The sequence below is a fragment of the Bombina bombina genome, chromosome 1 (assembly GCF_027579735.1).
Source record: "Bombina bombina isolate aBomBom1 chromosome 1, aBomBom1.pri, whole genome shotgun sequence".
NCBI lineage: Eukaryota > Metazoa > Chordata > Amphibia > Anura > Bombinatoridae > Bombina > Bombina bombina.
Genome location: NC_069499.1, coordinates 1413179326 through 1413195402, shown reverse-complemented (window position 1 = coordinate 1413195402; position 16077 = coordinate 1413179326). Strand labels below are relative to the sequence as shown.

General features: G+C 40.8%; 1 protein-coding gene across 2 annotated transcripts in view; it reads left to right on the top strand.

Annotated features, from left to right (window-relative positions):
• The window catches only part of HDGF (heparin binding growth factor), a 126527-nt gene that overhangs the window by 68020 nt on the left and 42430 nt on the right, over positions 1-16077 (top strand). For both annotated transcript variants that reach the window (XM_053705314.1, XM_053705311.1), the window contains one exon: positions 2238-2429. In XM_053705314.1, coding sequence (XP_053561289.1) covers positions 2238-2429 — 192 coding nt within the window. The remainder of the gene's footprint in view (positions 1-2237; positions 2430-16077) is intronic.

The window sequence follows — 16077 nt, the reverse complement described above, 5'->3', positions numbered from 1 at the left end:
CTGGGGCGCGGTCTGGGACTCCCTGAAAGATCAGGGTCTATGGTGTCGGGAAGAATCTCTTCTCCCGATAAACATTTTGGAATTGAGAGCGATATTCAATGCGCTCCTGGCTTGGCCTCAACTAGCGAAGGCCAAATTTATAAGATTTCAGTCGGACAACATGACTGTGGCGTACATCAATCATCAGGGAGGAACAAAGAGTTCCCTGGCGATGAGAGAAGTATCCAAGATAATCAAATGGGCGGAGGATCACTCCTGCCATCTATCTGCAATTCACATCCCAGGAGTAGACAACTGGGAGGCGGATTATTTGAGTCGTCAGACTTTCCATCCGGGGGAGTGGGAACTTAACCCGGAAGTCTTTGCCCAGTTAACTCAACTATGGGGCATTCCAGATATGGATCTGATGGCGTCTCGTCAGAACTCCAAGGTTCCACGCTACGGGTCCAGGTCCAGGGATCCCAAGGCAACATTGGTGGATGCATTAGTGGCGCCTTGGTCATTCAATCTAGCTTATGTCTTTCCACCGTTTCCTCTCCTTCCCAGGCTAGTAGCCAGGATCAAACAGGAGAAGGCTTCGGTGATTCTAATAGCTCCTGCGTGGCCACGCAGGACTTGGTATGCAGACCTGGTGAATATGTCATCGGTTCCACCATGGAAGCTACCTTTGAGACAGGACCTTCTAGTACAAGGTCCATTCGAACATTCAAACCTAGTTTCTCTGCAACTGACTGCTTGGAGATTGAACGCTTGATCCTATCTAAGCTTGGGTTTTCGGAATCTGTTATAGATACTCTGGTTCAGGCCAGAAAGCCTGTGACCAGGAAAATTTACCATAAGATATGGCAAAAATATCTGTTGGTGCGAATCCAAGGGTTACTCATGGAGTAAAATTAAGATTCCAAGAATACTTTCCTTTCTCCAAGAGGGATTGGAGAAAGGTCTGTCAGCTAGTTCTCTAAAGGGACAGATATCTGCTCTGTCTGTTTTGTTGCACAAACATCTGGCAGCCGTGCCAGATGTTCAAGCGTTTGTACAGGCTTTAGTCAGAATCAAGTCTGTCTACAGACCTGTGACTCCTCCATGGAGTCTAAACTTAGTTCTTTCAGTTCTTCAAGGGGTTCCGTTTGAACCTTTACATTCCATAGATATTAAGTTACTATCTTCGAAAGTTTTTTGTTTTTGGTTGCTATTTCTTCTGCTAGAAGAGTTTCTGAATTGTCTGCTTTGCAGTGTAATTCACCCTATCTGTTTTTTTCATACAGATAAGGTAGTTTTACGTACCAAGCCTGGTTTTCTTCCAAAAGTGGTTTCCAATAGGAATATTAACCAGGAAATAGTTGTTCCTTCTGTGTTCGAATCCAGTTTCGAAGAAGGAACGTTTGTTACATAATCTGGATGTGATTCGTGCTTTAAAATTCTATTTAGAAGCAACAAAGGATTTCAGACAGACATCATCCTTGTTTGTCGTCTATTCTGGTAAGAGGAGAGGTCAGAAAGCTACTGCTACCTCTCTTTCCTTCTGGCTAAAAAGCATCATCCGATTGGCTTATGAGACTGCCGGACGGCAGCCTCCTGAACGAATTACAGCTCGCTCTTCTAGAGCTGTGGCTTCCACATGGGCTTTCAAGAATAAGGCTTATGTTGAACAGATCTGTAAGGCAGCGACTTGGTCTTCTCTGCATACATTTGCCAAATTTTACAAATTCGATACTTATGCTTCTTCGGAGGCTATTTTTGGGAGAAAGGTTTTACAAGCAGTGGTGCCTTCCGTTTAGGTTACCTGACTTGTTCCCTCCCTTCATCCGTGTCCTAAAGCTTTGGTATTGGTTCCCACAAGTAAGGATGAAGCCGTGGACCGGACACACCAATGTAGGAGAAAACAGAATTTATGTTTACCTGATAAATTTTTCTCCTACGGTGTGTCCGGTCCACGGCCCGCCCTGGCTTTTAGTCAGGTTTAAAATTTTTGTTTCTTGTACACTACAGTCACCACTGCACCCTATGGTTCTCCTTTTTCTCCTAACCGTCGGTCGAATGACTAGGGGGCGGAGCTAGAGGGGGGACTATATGGACAGCTTTGCTGTGTGCTCTTTGCCACTTCCTGTAGGGAATGAGAATATCCCACAAGTAAGGATGAAGCCGTGGACCGGACACACCGTAGGAGAAAGAAATTTATCAGGTAAACATAAATTCTGTTTTTGCTGTTTTACATTTTTTTTTTTTTTTTTCCCAAGACTGCACCAAAGGAAAGTGAAGAGGAAGAGGCAGATGCTGATGCAGAAGAAGACAAACATGAAGAAGACCTTGAGAAGAAGGGAAATGCAGAGGGCAGCAGTGATGAGGAAGGGAAGCTTATAATAGATGAGCAGTCCAAAGAGAAGAATGAAACGGCAGCAGCCAAGCGGAAAGCAGAGGATGCAGCTGAGGTATGTACTGGTGTGTCCAGATGTAAAGTGGTATATTCTCAACTAAGTAGGAAACTCTTAACACTCTTTGTGTACAGTAGCATGTCCTACAAGCATATAAACCAAAAATGCTGCATTTTGCTTACAAACATATTTATAATATGTTCAGCTCTCTAGTATTTTAAAGTGCATTTTTATCAATCTAAAAGTATAGGTCAGAATGTTTTTTGTTTTTCTCTTGATTATAAGTTGACATTTAAAGGGACATTAATAATTTATTTCTGTCCCTAAATAGCCACTGCAGAGGCAATAAGATAATTGAAAAGCCTTTTGAATTTACCCCAGATTGTTCAACAGCAGCAAAGAAAGGCACACTTTGCTAACCAATGTACAGTTAAACACAACATTTTATATTTCTCCTGTTAAGTGTAGTCAGTCCACGGGTCATCCGTTACTTATGAAATATATCTCTTCCTAACAGGAAACTGCAAGAGAATTACCCAGCAGAGCTGCTATATAGCTCCTCCCCTCACATATCATACTCAGTCATTCTCTTGCAGCCTAACTAAAAAGGAAGCTGTGAGAGATCTGTGGTGTTTTTTAACTTAGTTTATTTCTACAATCAAAAGTTTGTTATTTTTAAATGGCACCGGAGTGTGCTGTTTATTCTCAGGCAGCATTAGAAGAAGAATCTGCCTGGGTTTTTTTCTATGGTCTTAGCAGACGTAACTAAGATCCACTGGCTGTTTCTCATCTGAGGAGTTAGGTAACTTCAGAGAAGGGGATTAGCATGCAGGGCCCCCCTGCAACAAATGAGGTATGTGCAGTAATTTATTTTCTGAGGAATGGAATTGACTGAGAAAATACTGCTGATACCATTGTAAAGTAAGTTCAGCCTTAAATGCAGTGATAGCGACTGGTATCAGGCTGATGTGTGTGTACACTGAATGTATTTTTCTAAGGAATGGAATTGACTCTGAAAATACTGTTAATACTGAAATAATGTATGAGCCTTAACTGCAGTAAAAACGACTGGTAGCAGGCTTATTAATAATAATACATAACTTTCAAATGTATGTTTAAAACGTTTACTGGCTTGTTAATCGTTTTTGTGAGGTACTTGGTGATAAAACTTATTAGGGCATGATTTTTACCACATGGCCATTTTTGTTTTCTGCATAGAAACAGTTTCTGAGCTTCCCCACTGTTGTAATATGAGTGGGAGGGGCCTATTTTAGCGCTTTTTTTGCGCAGTAAAAATTGTCACAATCTGTCTACTTCATCCTCCATGATCCAGATCGTCTCTAGAGAGCTCAGGGGTCTTCAAAATCCATTTTGAGGGAGTTAATCAGGCACAGCAGTCCTGTGACAGTGTATTTGACTGTGAGAAAAACGTTAATTATATAATTGTTAGTAGTTTTTGGGTACTAAGGGGTTAATCATCCATTTGCTGGTGGGTGCAATCCTTTGCTAACTTAATACATTTACTGTGAAAATTTGGTTGCTATAACTATTTTGGTCATTGTTATTTCAACTGTGTCAGTTTTTCTGTGCTTCTTAAAGGCACAGTAATGTTTTTTATATTGCTTGTAAATTAATTTTGAAAAGTATTTCCAAGTTTGCTAGTCTCATTGCTAGTTTGTTTAAACATGTCTGACTCAGATGAATCTCTTTGTTCACTATGTTTAAAGGCCAATGTGGAGCCCAATAGAAATTTGTGTACTAATTGCATTGATGCTACTTTAAATAAAAGTCAATCTTTACATGTAAAGAAATTATCACCAGACGACGAGGGGGAAGTTATGCCGACTAACTTTCCTCACATGTCGGTACCTTCGCCTCCCGCTCAGGAGGTGCGTGATTTTGTGGCGCCAAGTACATCAGGGAGGCCCTTACAAATCACTTTGCAAGACATGGCTACTGTTATGACAGAAGTATTATCTAAGTTGCCAGAATTAAGAGGCAAGCGCGATAGCTCTGGGTTAAGGATAGAGCGCGCGGATGAGATGAGAGCCATGTCAGATACTGCGTCACAGTTTGCAGAACGTGAGGACGGAGAGCTTCATTCTGTGGGTGACGGATCTGATCCAGGGAGACTGGATTCAGAGATTTCCAATTTTAAATTTAAGCTAGAGAAACCTCCGCACATTGCTAGGGGAGGTATTAGCGGCTCTGAATGATTGTAACACGGTTGCAATTCCAGAGAAATTATGTAGGTTGGATAGATACTATGCGGTACCGGTGTGTACTGACGTATTTCCTATACCAAAAAGGCTTACAGAGATTATTAGCAAGGAGTGGGATAGACCCAGTGTGCCTTTTACCCCTCCTCCCATATTTAGGAAAATGTTTCCTATTGACGCCACCACACAAGACTTATGGCAGACGGTCCCTAAGGTGGAGGGAGCAGTTTCTACTTTAGCTAAGCGTACCACTATCCCGGTGGAGGATAGTTGTGCCTTTTCAGATCCAATGGATAAAAAATTAGAGGGTTACCTTAAGAAAATGTTTGTTCAACAAGTTTTTATTTTACAGCCCCTCGCATGCATTGCGCCTGTCACTGCTGCGGCAGCATTCTGGTTTGAGTCTCTGGAAGAGGCCATTCGCTCAGCTCCATTGGATGAAATAATCAACAAGCTTAAGACACTTAAGCTAGCTAACGCATTTGTTTCTGATGCCGTTGTGCAATTAACCAAACTTACGGCTAAGAACTCCAGATTCGCCATCCAAGCGCGCAGAGCGATATGGCTTAAATCCTGGTCAGCTGACGTGACTTCTAAATCTAAATTGCTTAATATTCCTTTCAAAGGGCAGACCTTATTCGGGCCCGGCTTGAAAGAAATTATTGCTGACATTACGGGAGGTAAGGGCCATGCTCTACCTCAGGACAGGGCCAAATCAAAGGCCAAACAGTCTAATTTTCGTGCCTTTCGTAACTTCAAGGCAGGAGCAGCATCAACTTACTCCGCTCCAAAACAGGAAGGAGCTGTTGCTCGTTACAGACAGGGCTGGAAAGTTAACCAGTCCTGGAACAGGGGCAAGCAGGCCAAGAAACCTGCTGCTGCCCCCAAAACAGCATGAAGAGAGGGCCCCCTATCCGGAAACGGATCTAGTGGGGGGCAGACTTTCTCTCTTCGCCCAGGCTTGGGCAAGAGATGTCCAGGATCCCTGGGTGTTGGAGATCATATCTCAGGGATATCTCCTGGACTTCAAAACTTCTCCTCCACGGGGGAGATTTCATCTTTCAAGGTTATCGGCAAACCAAATAAAGAAAGAGGCGTTTCTATGCTGTGTACAAGACCTCTTACTAATGGGGGTAATCCACCCAGTTCCGCGGACGGAACACGGGCAGGGATTCTATTCAAACCTATTTGTGGTTCCCAAGAAAGAGGGAACCTTCAGGCCAATCTTGGACTTAAAAATCCTAAACAAATTTCCATCATTCAAAATGGAAACTATTCGAACCATCCTTCCCATGATCCAAGAGGGTCAGTACATAACCACAGTGGATCTAAAGGATGCCTACCTTCACATACCGATTCACAAGGACCATTACCGGGATCTGAGATTTGCCTTCCTAGACAGGCATTACCAGTTTGTAGCTCTTCCCTTCGGATTAGCTACGGCTCCAAGAATCTTTACAAAAATTCTAGGATCACTTCTGGCGGTACTAAGACCGCGAGGCATAGCGGTGACTCCGTACCTAGACGACATTCTGATACAAGCGTCAAGTTTTCAAACTGCCAAGTCTCATACAGAGATAGTTCTGGCATTTCTGAGGTCGCATGGGTGGAAGGTGAGTTCTCTATTACCACTTACAAGAGTTCCCTTTCTAGGGACTCTTATAGATTCTGTAGAGATGAAAATTTACCTGACTGAGGCCAGGTTATTAAAACTTCTAAATGCTTGCCGTGTCCTTCACTCCATTCCACACCCGTCAGTAGCTCAGTGCATGGAAGTAATCGGCTTAATGGTAGCGGCAATGGACATAGTACCATTTGCGCGCCTGCATCTCAGACCGCTGCAATTGTGCATGCTAAGTCAGTGGAACGGGGATTACTCAGATTTGTTCCCCCTACTAAATCTGGATCAAGAGACCAGAGATTCTCTTCTATGGTGGCTTACTCGGCCACATCTGTCCAAGGGGATGACCTTTCGCAGGCCAGATTGGACGATTGTAACAACAGACGCCAGCCTTCTAGGCTGGGGAGCAGTCTGGAATTCCCTGAAAGCTCAGGGATTATGGACTCAGGAGGAGAAACTCCTCCCAATAAATATTCTGGAGTTAAGAGCAATATTCAATGCTCTCCTAGCTTGGCCTCAGTTAGCAACTCTGAGGTTCATCAGATTTCAGTCGGACAACATCACGACTGTGGCTTACATCAACCATCAAGGGGGAACCAGAAGTTCCCTAGCGATGTTGGAAGTCTCAAAGATAATTCGCTGGGCAGAGTCTCACTCTTGCCACCTGTCAGCGATCTACATCCCAGGCGTGGAGAACTGGGAGGCGGATTTTCTAAGTCGCCAGACTTTTCATCCGGGGGAGTGGGAGCTTCATCCGGAGGTCTTTGCTCAACTGATTTGTCGTTGGGGCAAACCAGATCTGGATCTCATGGCGTCTCGTCAGAACGCCAAGCTTCCTTGTTACGGATCCAGGAGCGGTGCTGATAGATGCTCTGACAGCCCCTTGGGTCTTCAACATGGCTTATGTGTTTCCACCATTCCTGATGCTTCCTCGTTTGATTGCCAAGTTCAAATAGGAGAGAGCTTTGGTGATTCTGATAGCGCCTGCGTGGCCACTCAGGACCTGGTATGCAGACCTAGTGGACATGTCGTCCTGTCCACCGTGGTCTCTGCCTCTGAGACAGGACCTTCTAATTCAGGGTCCTTTCAAACATCCAAATCTAATTTCTCTGAGGCTGACTGCATGGAGATTGAATGCTTGATTCTATCAAAGCGTGGCTTCTCGGAGTCGGTTATTGATACCTTAATACAGGCTAGGAAGCCTGTTACCAGAAAAATTTACCATAAGATATGGCGTAAATATTTACATTGGTGCGAATCCAAGAGTTACTCATGGAGTAAGGTTAGGATTCCTAGGATATTGTCCTTTCTACAAGAGGGTTTAGAAAAGGGCTTATCTACTAGTTCGTTAAAGGGACAGATTTCTGCTCTGTCTATTCTTCTACACAAATGTCTGGCTGAAGTTCCAGACGTTCAGGCTTTCTGTCAGGCTTTGACTAGGATTAAGCCTGTGTTTAAGTCTGTTGCTCCGCCGTGGAGCTTAAACTTAGTTCTTAATGTTCTTCAAGGCGTTCATTTGAACCCCTTCATTCCATTGATATCAAGCTGTTATCTTGGAAAGTTCTGTTTTTGATGGCTATTTCCTCGGCTCGAAGAGTCTCTGAGTTATCTGCCTTACATTGTGATTCTCTTAATCTGATTTTTCATTCAGACAAGGTAGTCCTGCGTACTAAACCTGGGTTCTTACCTAAGGTAGTTACTAACAGGAATATCAATCAAGAGATTGTTGTTCCATCTCTGTGTCCTAACCCTTCTTCAAAGAAGGAACGACTTTTGCATAATCTGGACGTAGTCCGTGCCCTGAAATTCTATTTGCAGGCAACTAAGGATTTTCGTCAAACTTCTTCCCTGTTTGTCATTTACTCTGGACAGAGGAGAGGTCAAAAGGCTTCGGCTACCTCTCTCTTTTTGGCTTCGTAGCATAATACGCTTAGCTTATGAGACTGCTGGACAGCAGCCTCCTGAAAGGATTACAGCTCATTCTACTAGAGCTGTGGCTTCCACCTGGGCCTTTAAAAATGAGGCCTCTGTTGAACAGATTTGCAAGGCTGCAACTTGGTCTTCGCTTCACACTTTTTCAAAATTTTACAAATTTGACACTTTTGCTTCGACGGAGGCTATTTTTTGGGAGAAAGGTACTTCAGGCAGTGGTTCCTTCTGTTTAATGTTCCTGCCTTGTCCCTCCCTTCATCCGTGTACTTTAGCTTTGGTAATGGATGACCCGTGGACTGACTACACTTAACAGGAGAAAACATAATTTATGCTTACCTGATAAATTCCTTTCTCCTGTAGTGTAGTCAGTCCACGGCCCGCCCTGTTTTTACGGCAGGTCTAAATTTTAATTAAACTCCAGTCACCACTGTACCCTATGGTTCCTCCTTTCTCGTCTGCTTTGGTCGAATGACTGACTATGATAGGTGAGGGGAGGAGCTATATAGCAGCTCAGCTGGGTAATTCTCTTGCAGTTTCCTGTTAGGAAGAGATATATTTCATAAGTAATGGATGACCCGTGGACTGACTACACTACAGGAGAAAGGAATTTATCAGGTAAGCATAAATTATGTTTTTGTGTAAAACTTTTTGCTGTGTTTAATTTTGAGATTTTGTAAATACAAAACTAAAAAGAATTAAGATTGTTGTAGACAACATGGTGTCTCCACTTTCTCGGCTGTATGGAGAGGGAAAAGGGTTATTTATATTCTTAAAAAAATATATATATATCCTTTTTTTTTATTTTTTTAAGACACGATGAGTCCACGGATCATCATAATTACTAATGGAATATTCACCACCTGGTCAGCAGGAGGAGGCATAGAGTACCACAGCAGAGCTGTTAAATAGCTCCTCCCTTCCCTCCCACTCCAGTCATTCTCTTTGCCTACGTTAGTGATAGGAAGTGGCAAAGTGAGGTGTTCGATTAGATTCTTCAATCAAGATTTTATTATTTTTAATGTAGTACAAGATTTTGCTGCTTTGTTCTAGGGTGTAGCCGTAGTCCATATAAGTCTCTACAGTAGAGCTTTTGGTGGCTTTAGAGCAATGGTAACTTGTGGGACATAATTCTCACTGCGCCTCCCATATTCTGATGCTGCCCTTACCAAGAAAACCTGAGGGATTTTGATTCAGGATTTTCGCTTATTTACAGGGCCATGGGAGGGAGAGGACCTCCTAAACCTGGAAACTGCCTTTGCTGCCAGGCAGAAGATGAGGTAAGTGCTAACTTTATTTCTCGGGAGAGGAACTCAGAAAAAGTTTGGGGCACTTTATTGATTTAGACATCATGGATCTTGGACACAGACTGTCTTAGTCTATCAAGAGACGTTATAGCAGCTACAACTCAGGCTGTTTCATCTCCTGTGGTCTCATCTAATAGAGCCGACGGTGAGATTATATTGGTTTTTTTACAGACAGAGTGTGTGCTCTAAGGGGTTTCTGTGTTCTCTGGCTCCCGGTAACTACAATTAGACACCCAGCTGTTTAGGCTTAAAGACAGCGTTATTACACTGGCGACCGGGAGATCGTATGTTTGGTCACAGTGTGAGTTTATCAGTCCAAGCAGTTTTTATTTGCAGCTTGAAAGATTTATCCTTTTGCTCCCGGTGCCTTTATTTAATCAATGTCGACCGGGAGATGGCTTGTGTGACGCCCACAAGGGGCAGAGCTTATAAAGGGCGCCAACGTTTTTGTTTTCCTTCCTTTTACACGCCTGACGATCGCAAGGCGTGGAGGAATTAAGATGAATGTGTGCATTGCAGGGACTCTTCCTTCATAACACTTCCGGTTATCGGAAGAGACTGAGAAATGTGTGTCTCAGATCTTGCGCTTAAGTCGGCGCTATTGCAAGGGCAGGGTTTGTGTTGAGACGCTGCCTGATACCTCAGATGGGTTAACCTGAGGTGTAAATTTTCCTATATGTTACTTTTTATTGACAAGAGTTTAAGTCTTTATTCAATTATTCTGCCAGATGTACAGATAGGAGTCAGATTAAGTGCACATTAAATTTTCTAACTCTCATGCAGTGCCCTAAGGTTCCTCACAAATTCAATCTGGATTTGCTGTGCAAAATATCACTTTTATATTTAATTATTCTGCCATATGTGAGGCAGTTTGATTAGGAAGTATACATTACATTTTCTAACTCACAGGCAGTGCCCTGTAGTTTCTCACAAATTCAATCTGGATTTGCTGCGCAAAATATCACTTTTATATTATTCTGCCATATGTGAGGCAGATTGATCAGGAAGTATACATTACATTTTCTAACTCACAGGCAGTGCCCTGCGGTTCCTCGCAATTTCCTTCTGGAATTGCTGCACGAGACATTACTACTTTCATGTCATGGCGATAGCTGTGGACAAAGAAGTAATGTTTCTGATAAACTCTACAATGTTTGCATGTTAATTTTAGCTTACCTCTGCAAAACAGAAATAAGTTACTTTTAACATTTAAAGAGACAGTGTTTTTTATGTGATAATCTTGTTAAGGAATCCAGCTGTTTATTATAATTCAAGGTTTCCAGTCGGGCAACATAACTTCGGTGGCTTACATCAGGGAGGAACGAGGAGTTCCTTAGCGATGACAGAGGTAGCTAAGATATTTCAGTGGGCGGAGGCCTATTGCTCGCTGTCTGCGATCCACTTCCCAGGGGTCTGGGAGGCGGACTTTCTGAGCAGGCAGACCTTTTATCAGGGGGAGTGGGAACTCTATCCGGAAGTGTGTTCCCCAGCCTGATTCTCCAATGGGGTCAGCCAGTGTTAGATCTCATAGCATCTCGACAGAATGCCAAGCCCATGAGATACGGGTCGAGGTCCTGGGACTCCCAGGCGGAAGTGATAGATGCTCTGGCGGTTCCTTAGACCTTTTAGTCTAGCATACCTTTTTTCCTACATTTGCGTTTCTTCCTCGAGTTATTGCTCGAATCAAACAGGAGAGGATGTCGTTGATTTTCTTTGCTCCGGCTTGGCGTCGCAGGATTTGGTATGTAGTTTTGGTGGACATGTCATCGCTGCCACCTTGGAGACTTCCGTTGCAGAAGGACCTTCTAATTCAAGGGTCTTTCTCCCAAATCTAGTTTCTCTGAGGCTGACTGCTTGGAGATTGAACACTTATGTTTGTCTAAGTGGGGGGTTTTCTGACTCGGTCATAGAGACCATGATTCAGGCTAGCAAGCCTGTAACTAGAAAGTTTTACTATAAGATATGGCATAATTTTCTCTTTGGTGTGAATCCAAGGGCTACTTTATAGAGTTAGGATTCCTAGGATTTTGTCTTTTCTCCAAGAAGGTTTGGAGAAAGGTTTATCGACTAGTTCCCTACATGGTCAAATGTTGGCATTATCCTTTTTTTTTTTTTTTACACAAACGTCTGGCGGATGTTCCGGATGTACAATCCTTTTGTCAGGATCAGGCCTGTGTTCAAGCCAGTTTCTCCTCCAGGGAGTCTGGATTTAGTTTTTAAACTTCAAGGGGCTCCGTTTGAGCCTATGCATTCCTTAGATATTAAGTTATCTTGGAAAGTTTTATTTCTTGTTGCTAGTTCCTATGCTTGTAGAGTGTCAGAGCTCTCGGCATTGTAGTATGAGTCTACTTGCCTTATTTTCCATTCAGATAAGGTAGTTTTATGTACTACATTAGGATTTCTTCCTATGGTTACTTCTGATCGGAACATTAATTAGGAGATTGTTTTTCCTTCCTTGTGTCCTAATCCTTCTCAGAAGGAACAAATCTGTTTAAATCTGGACGTGGTCCGTACCTTAAAGTTTTCACCTGCAGGCATCTAAGGATTTTCGTCAGTCTTTTCCTTGTGGTTTTCTTAGGAAAGCGTAAGGGACAGAAAGCTACGGCTGCTTCTTTCTTTTTGAATGAAGAGTATATCCAGTGAGGTAGCTCAGTTGGTAGAATGCCTTGACTACAAAGGCCTGTCCAAAGGTCCCGGCTGGGCCGACTCTGCGTTTCATCCTTCCAGGGTACAATGAGTACCATTTACATATGAGACTACTGGACTGCAGCCTCCAGAGAGAGTTCTGCCTCGTTCCATGAGGGCTGTTGCTTCCTCATGGGCATTCTCGAAGGAAGCTTATGTGGAACAGATTTGCAAGGTTGCACCTTGGTTTTCTCTTCATACTTTCTTCAAAGTTCTTTAAATTTGATACTTTTATTTCGGCTGCGGCCGCTTTTGGGAGAAAGGTTCTTCAAGCAGTGGGGCCTTCTGTTTAGGTTACCTGTCTTGTCCCTTCCGTATCATCTGTGTACTCTAGCTTGGGTATTGAATCCCATTAGTAATTATGATGATCCGTGGACTCGTGGTGTCTTAAAAATAAAATTTATGCTTACCTGACAAATTTTATTTCTCTTTTGACACGATGAGTCCACGGCCTGCCCTGTTCTTTTAGACAGGTTGTGGATTATTGTAAACTTCAGACACCTCTGCACCTTTTGCTTTTCCTTTCTCTTCCTAACTTCGGTCGAATGACTCGAATGGGAGGGAAGGGAGGAGCTATTTAACAGCTCTGCTGTGGTGCTCTTTGCCTCCTCCTGCTGACCAAGAGGTGAATATCCCATTAGTAATTATGATGATCCGTGGACTCATCGTGTCAAAATACATTTATCAGATAGATAGAGATAGATATAGATATATAGATAGATATAGATATAGAGATATAGATATATATATATATATCTATATATATATATATATATATATATATATATATATATATATATATATATATATATCTATATATATATATATATATATATATATATATCTATATATATATCTATATATATATCTATCTATATATCTATATATATATCTATATATATATCTATATATCTATATATATATCTATATATCTATATATATATATATATATATATATATATATATATATATATATCTATATATATATATATCTATATATATATATCTATATATCTATATATATATATATATATATATATATCTATATATATATATATATATATCTATATCTATATATCTATATATCTATATCTATATATCTATATCTATATATCTATATATCTATATATATGTCTCTGTCTCTGTCTCTGTCTCTGTCTCTGTCATCTATCTCTGTCATCTGTCTCTGTCTCTGTCTCTGTCTCTGTCATCTATCTCTATCATCTATCTCTATCATCTATCTCTATCATCTATCTCTATCATCTATCTCTATCATCTATCTCTATCATCTATCTCTATCTCTATCATCTATCTCTATCATCTATCTCTATCATCTATCTCTATCATCTATCTCTATCATCTATCTCTATCATCTATCTCTATCATCTATCTCTATCATCTATCTCTATCATCTATCTCTATCATCTATCTCTATCTCTATCATCTATCTCTATCATCTATCTCTATCATCTATCTCTATCATCTATCTCTATCATCTATCTCTATCTCTATCATCTATCTCTATCATCTATCTCTATCATCTATCTCTATCATCTATCTCTATCTCTATCATCTATCTCTATCATCTATCTCTATCATCTATCTCTAAGGCTGGTGAGGCACTAGATATGATACCAAATCTCTGAAACATATAAGCGCAAACAGACTCAAGTGTAGGTAGGTACAACAAACACACCACACTTTCTGAATTGTACTTACAAGATTGTAATTTATTCAGGCGGTTTGTTAACACAATATGTGATGTCCAAGAAAAATCGTTCATACAAGGTAGTTTAAAACATAAGTCTCTGCAAGTGAGAATACCGGAACCAAAGTGTCCGTCTTTAATAAGTGTCCGTAATAGTGACTCAGATAGAAGAACGCTGTGTTTGAAAGCGTCAATGTAAAAGCCGGTATCGTCACTGGAGCAAAGTACGGATCCTCAAACAGTCCAAAAAGCCTCAACGCGTTTCAACCGCCAACGTGCGGTCTTTCTCAAGAGGTGAAGTTAATGCCTCTTCTCACAGTACAAGCTAATATATAGCCTACAGGCTTATTTTATTGTAGGCTATATATTAGCTTGTACTGTGAGAAGAGTAACTTAACCTCTTGAGAAAGACCGCACGTTGGCGGTTGAAACGCGTTGAGGCTTTTTGGACTGTTTGAGGATCCGTACTTTGATCCAGTGACGATACCGGCTTTTACATTGACTCTTCCAAACACAGCGTTCTTCTGAGTCACTATTACGGACACTTGTTAAAGACGGACACTTTGGTTCCGGTATTCTCACTTGCAGAGACTTATGTTTTAAACTACCTTGTATGAACGATTTTTCTTGGACATCACATATTGTGTTAACAAACCGCCTGAATAAATTACAATCTTGTAAGTACAATTCAGAAAGTGTGGTGTGTTTGTTGTACCTACCTACACTTGAGTCTGTTTGCGCTTATATGTTTTAGAGATTTTGGATTCTACTTTACTCCGGGAGGCACGCAGAACACCTTCGGTCATTTTGCAGCAGCAGGTCTCGTATAAACATTATTATATAGTTGCATTTGTTTGCACTTTTTTTGTCTTTTGTCTTTTGTTTTCTCTTTAGGATATTTGTTTGTTTTCAGGAGTTCATGTGTTTTTTATTACTTTTATCCTTTTGTATTTGAATTTTCTTTTGTTAGCCTGTTTGGTCTTTTTTTATATGTGCTGTATGTATATGCTCATATATGCTTGTTAAGAAAGACAAGTAGACATTCATTATAAGTGGCTCTCAAATAATATATGCAAATCCACTTTATTTATTATTTTTTATTAATTTTTATTATCTACTTCACTGAATTTGTGTTTATTGCTTTACATCATAGAAATTTTGAATCATCCCTGGCAGCTAGCGCTGTTTAATCAGTGTGTTTTGTACTAGATATGATACGACGGAGAAACACATGTACAGAGGGCCGCAAGTACCCCCAACAGGGCAGGTTTAAATGATAGCTGAACCAGTGCACAGGTGACATAATCAGGTGATAGGTGAGAGCAAGTTAGTAACCACTGAGTTACTGATCAGCTGATTACTTCACCTTTGCGCTGATTCAGCTATAATGAAAACCTGGCCTGTTGGGGGTACTTGAGGACCATTGTTGAGAAACACTGCACTAAAGCACCAGCTCATCGGAAATGTATTGATTACCTGGAGAATAAATCACACATACTCTGCTCACTGACACACACACACACACACACACACTCACACAATTCTGTGGCACAGTGCCAGTTACTAAGCAATTAGAATGATACACAATCTCTTCTCTACTCACTACTTTGTGTAAAATTTGTATGGTAAATTATTTCTATTTTTACAATAAAGGACAAGTTACCAAAACTGCCAACACAGCTGCTGCTGCAATATGGATACCACTAAAGGATACCAAAATAATGAAGTACATAATAATAAAAGTAAAATATAAAAAAAAAAAAAATTTTGTGCAATTTCTATCTGAATGATGGAAATATAATTATGACTTTCATGTTCCTTTCAAAAAGTAATTTGCTTTGCTGACATGGGGCCAGTAACAGTTGATGCTAATTCTCAAAATATAAATAACTAGAAAAGTCTATTAAAATAGCATGCTCTACCTCAATCATGAAAGTTTAATTTTAAATGTCTCCATTTGACTGTGTTTAACCAGTTACTTTACAGTGGCATTATTTCTAAAAACATTTAACTGCAATAATTACATATATTTTTTAAATGACTCATCTCCTTTTTATTAATATAGACTTGTATAAAAGCAGCACATATTAAAAACACAATGCAACAGCTTTCAATTGATTTGTGAATTACAAGTTAACAGCAGTCTTTAAATAAATGGAGAAACAGAGAAAAATAAAAATCGATTCTGCATCCTCTGACTGAACAGACATAACATATATGGAGTTTGTACCTAATT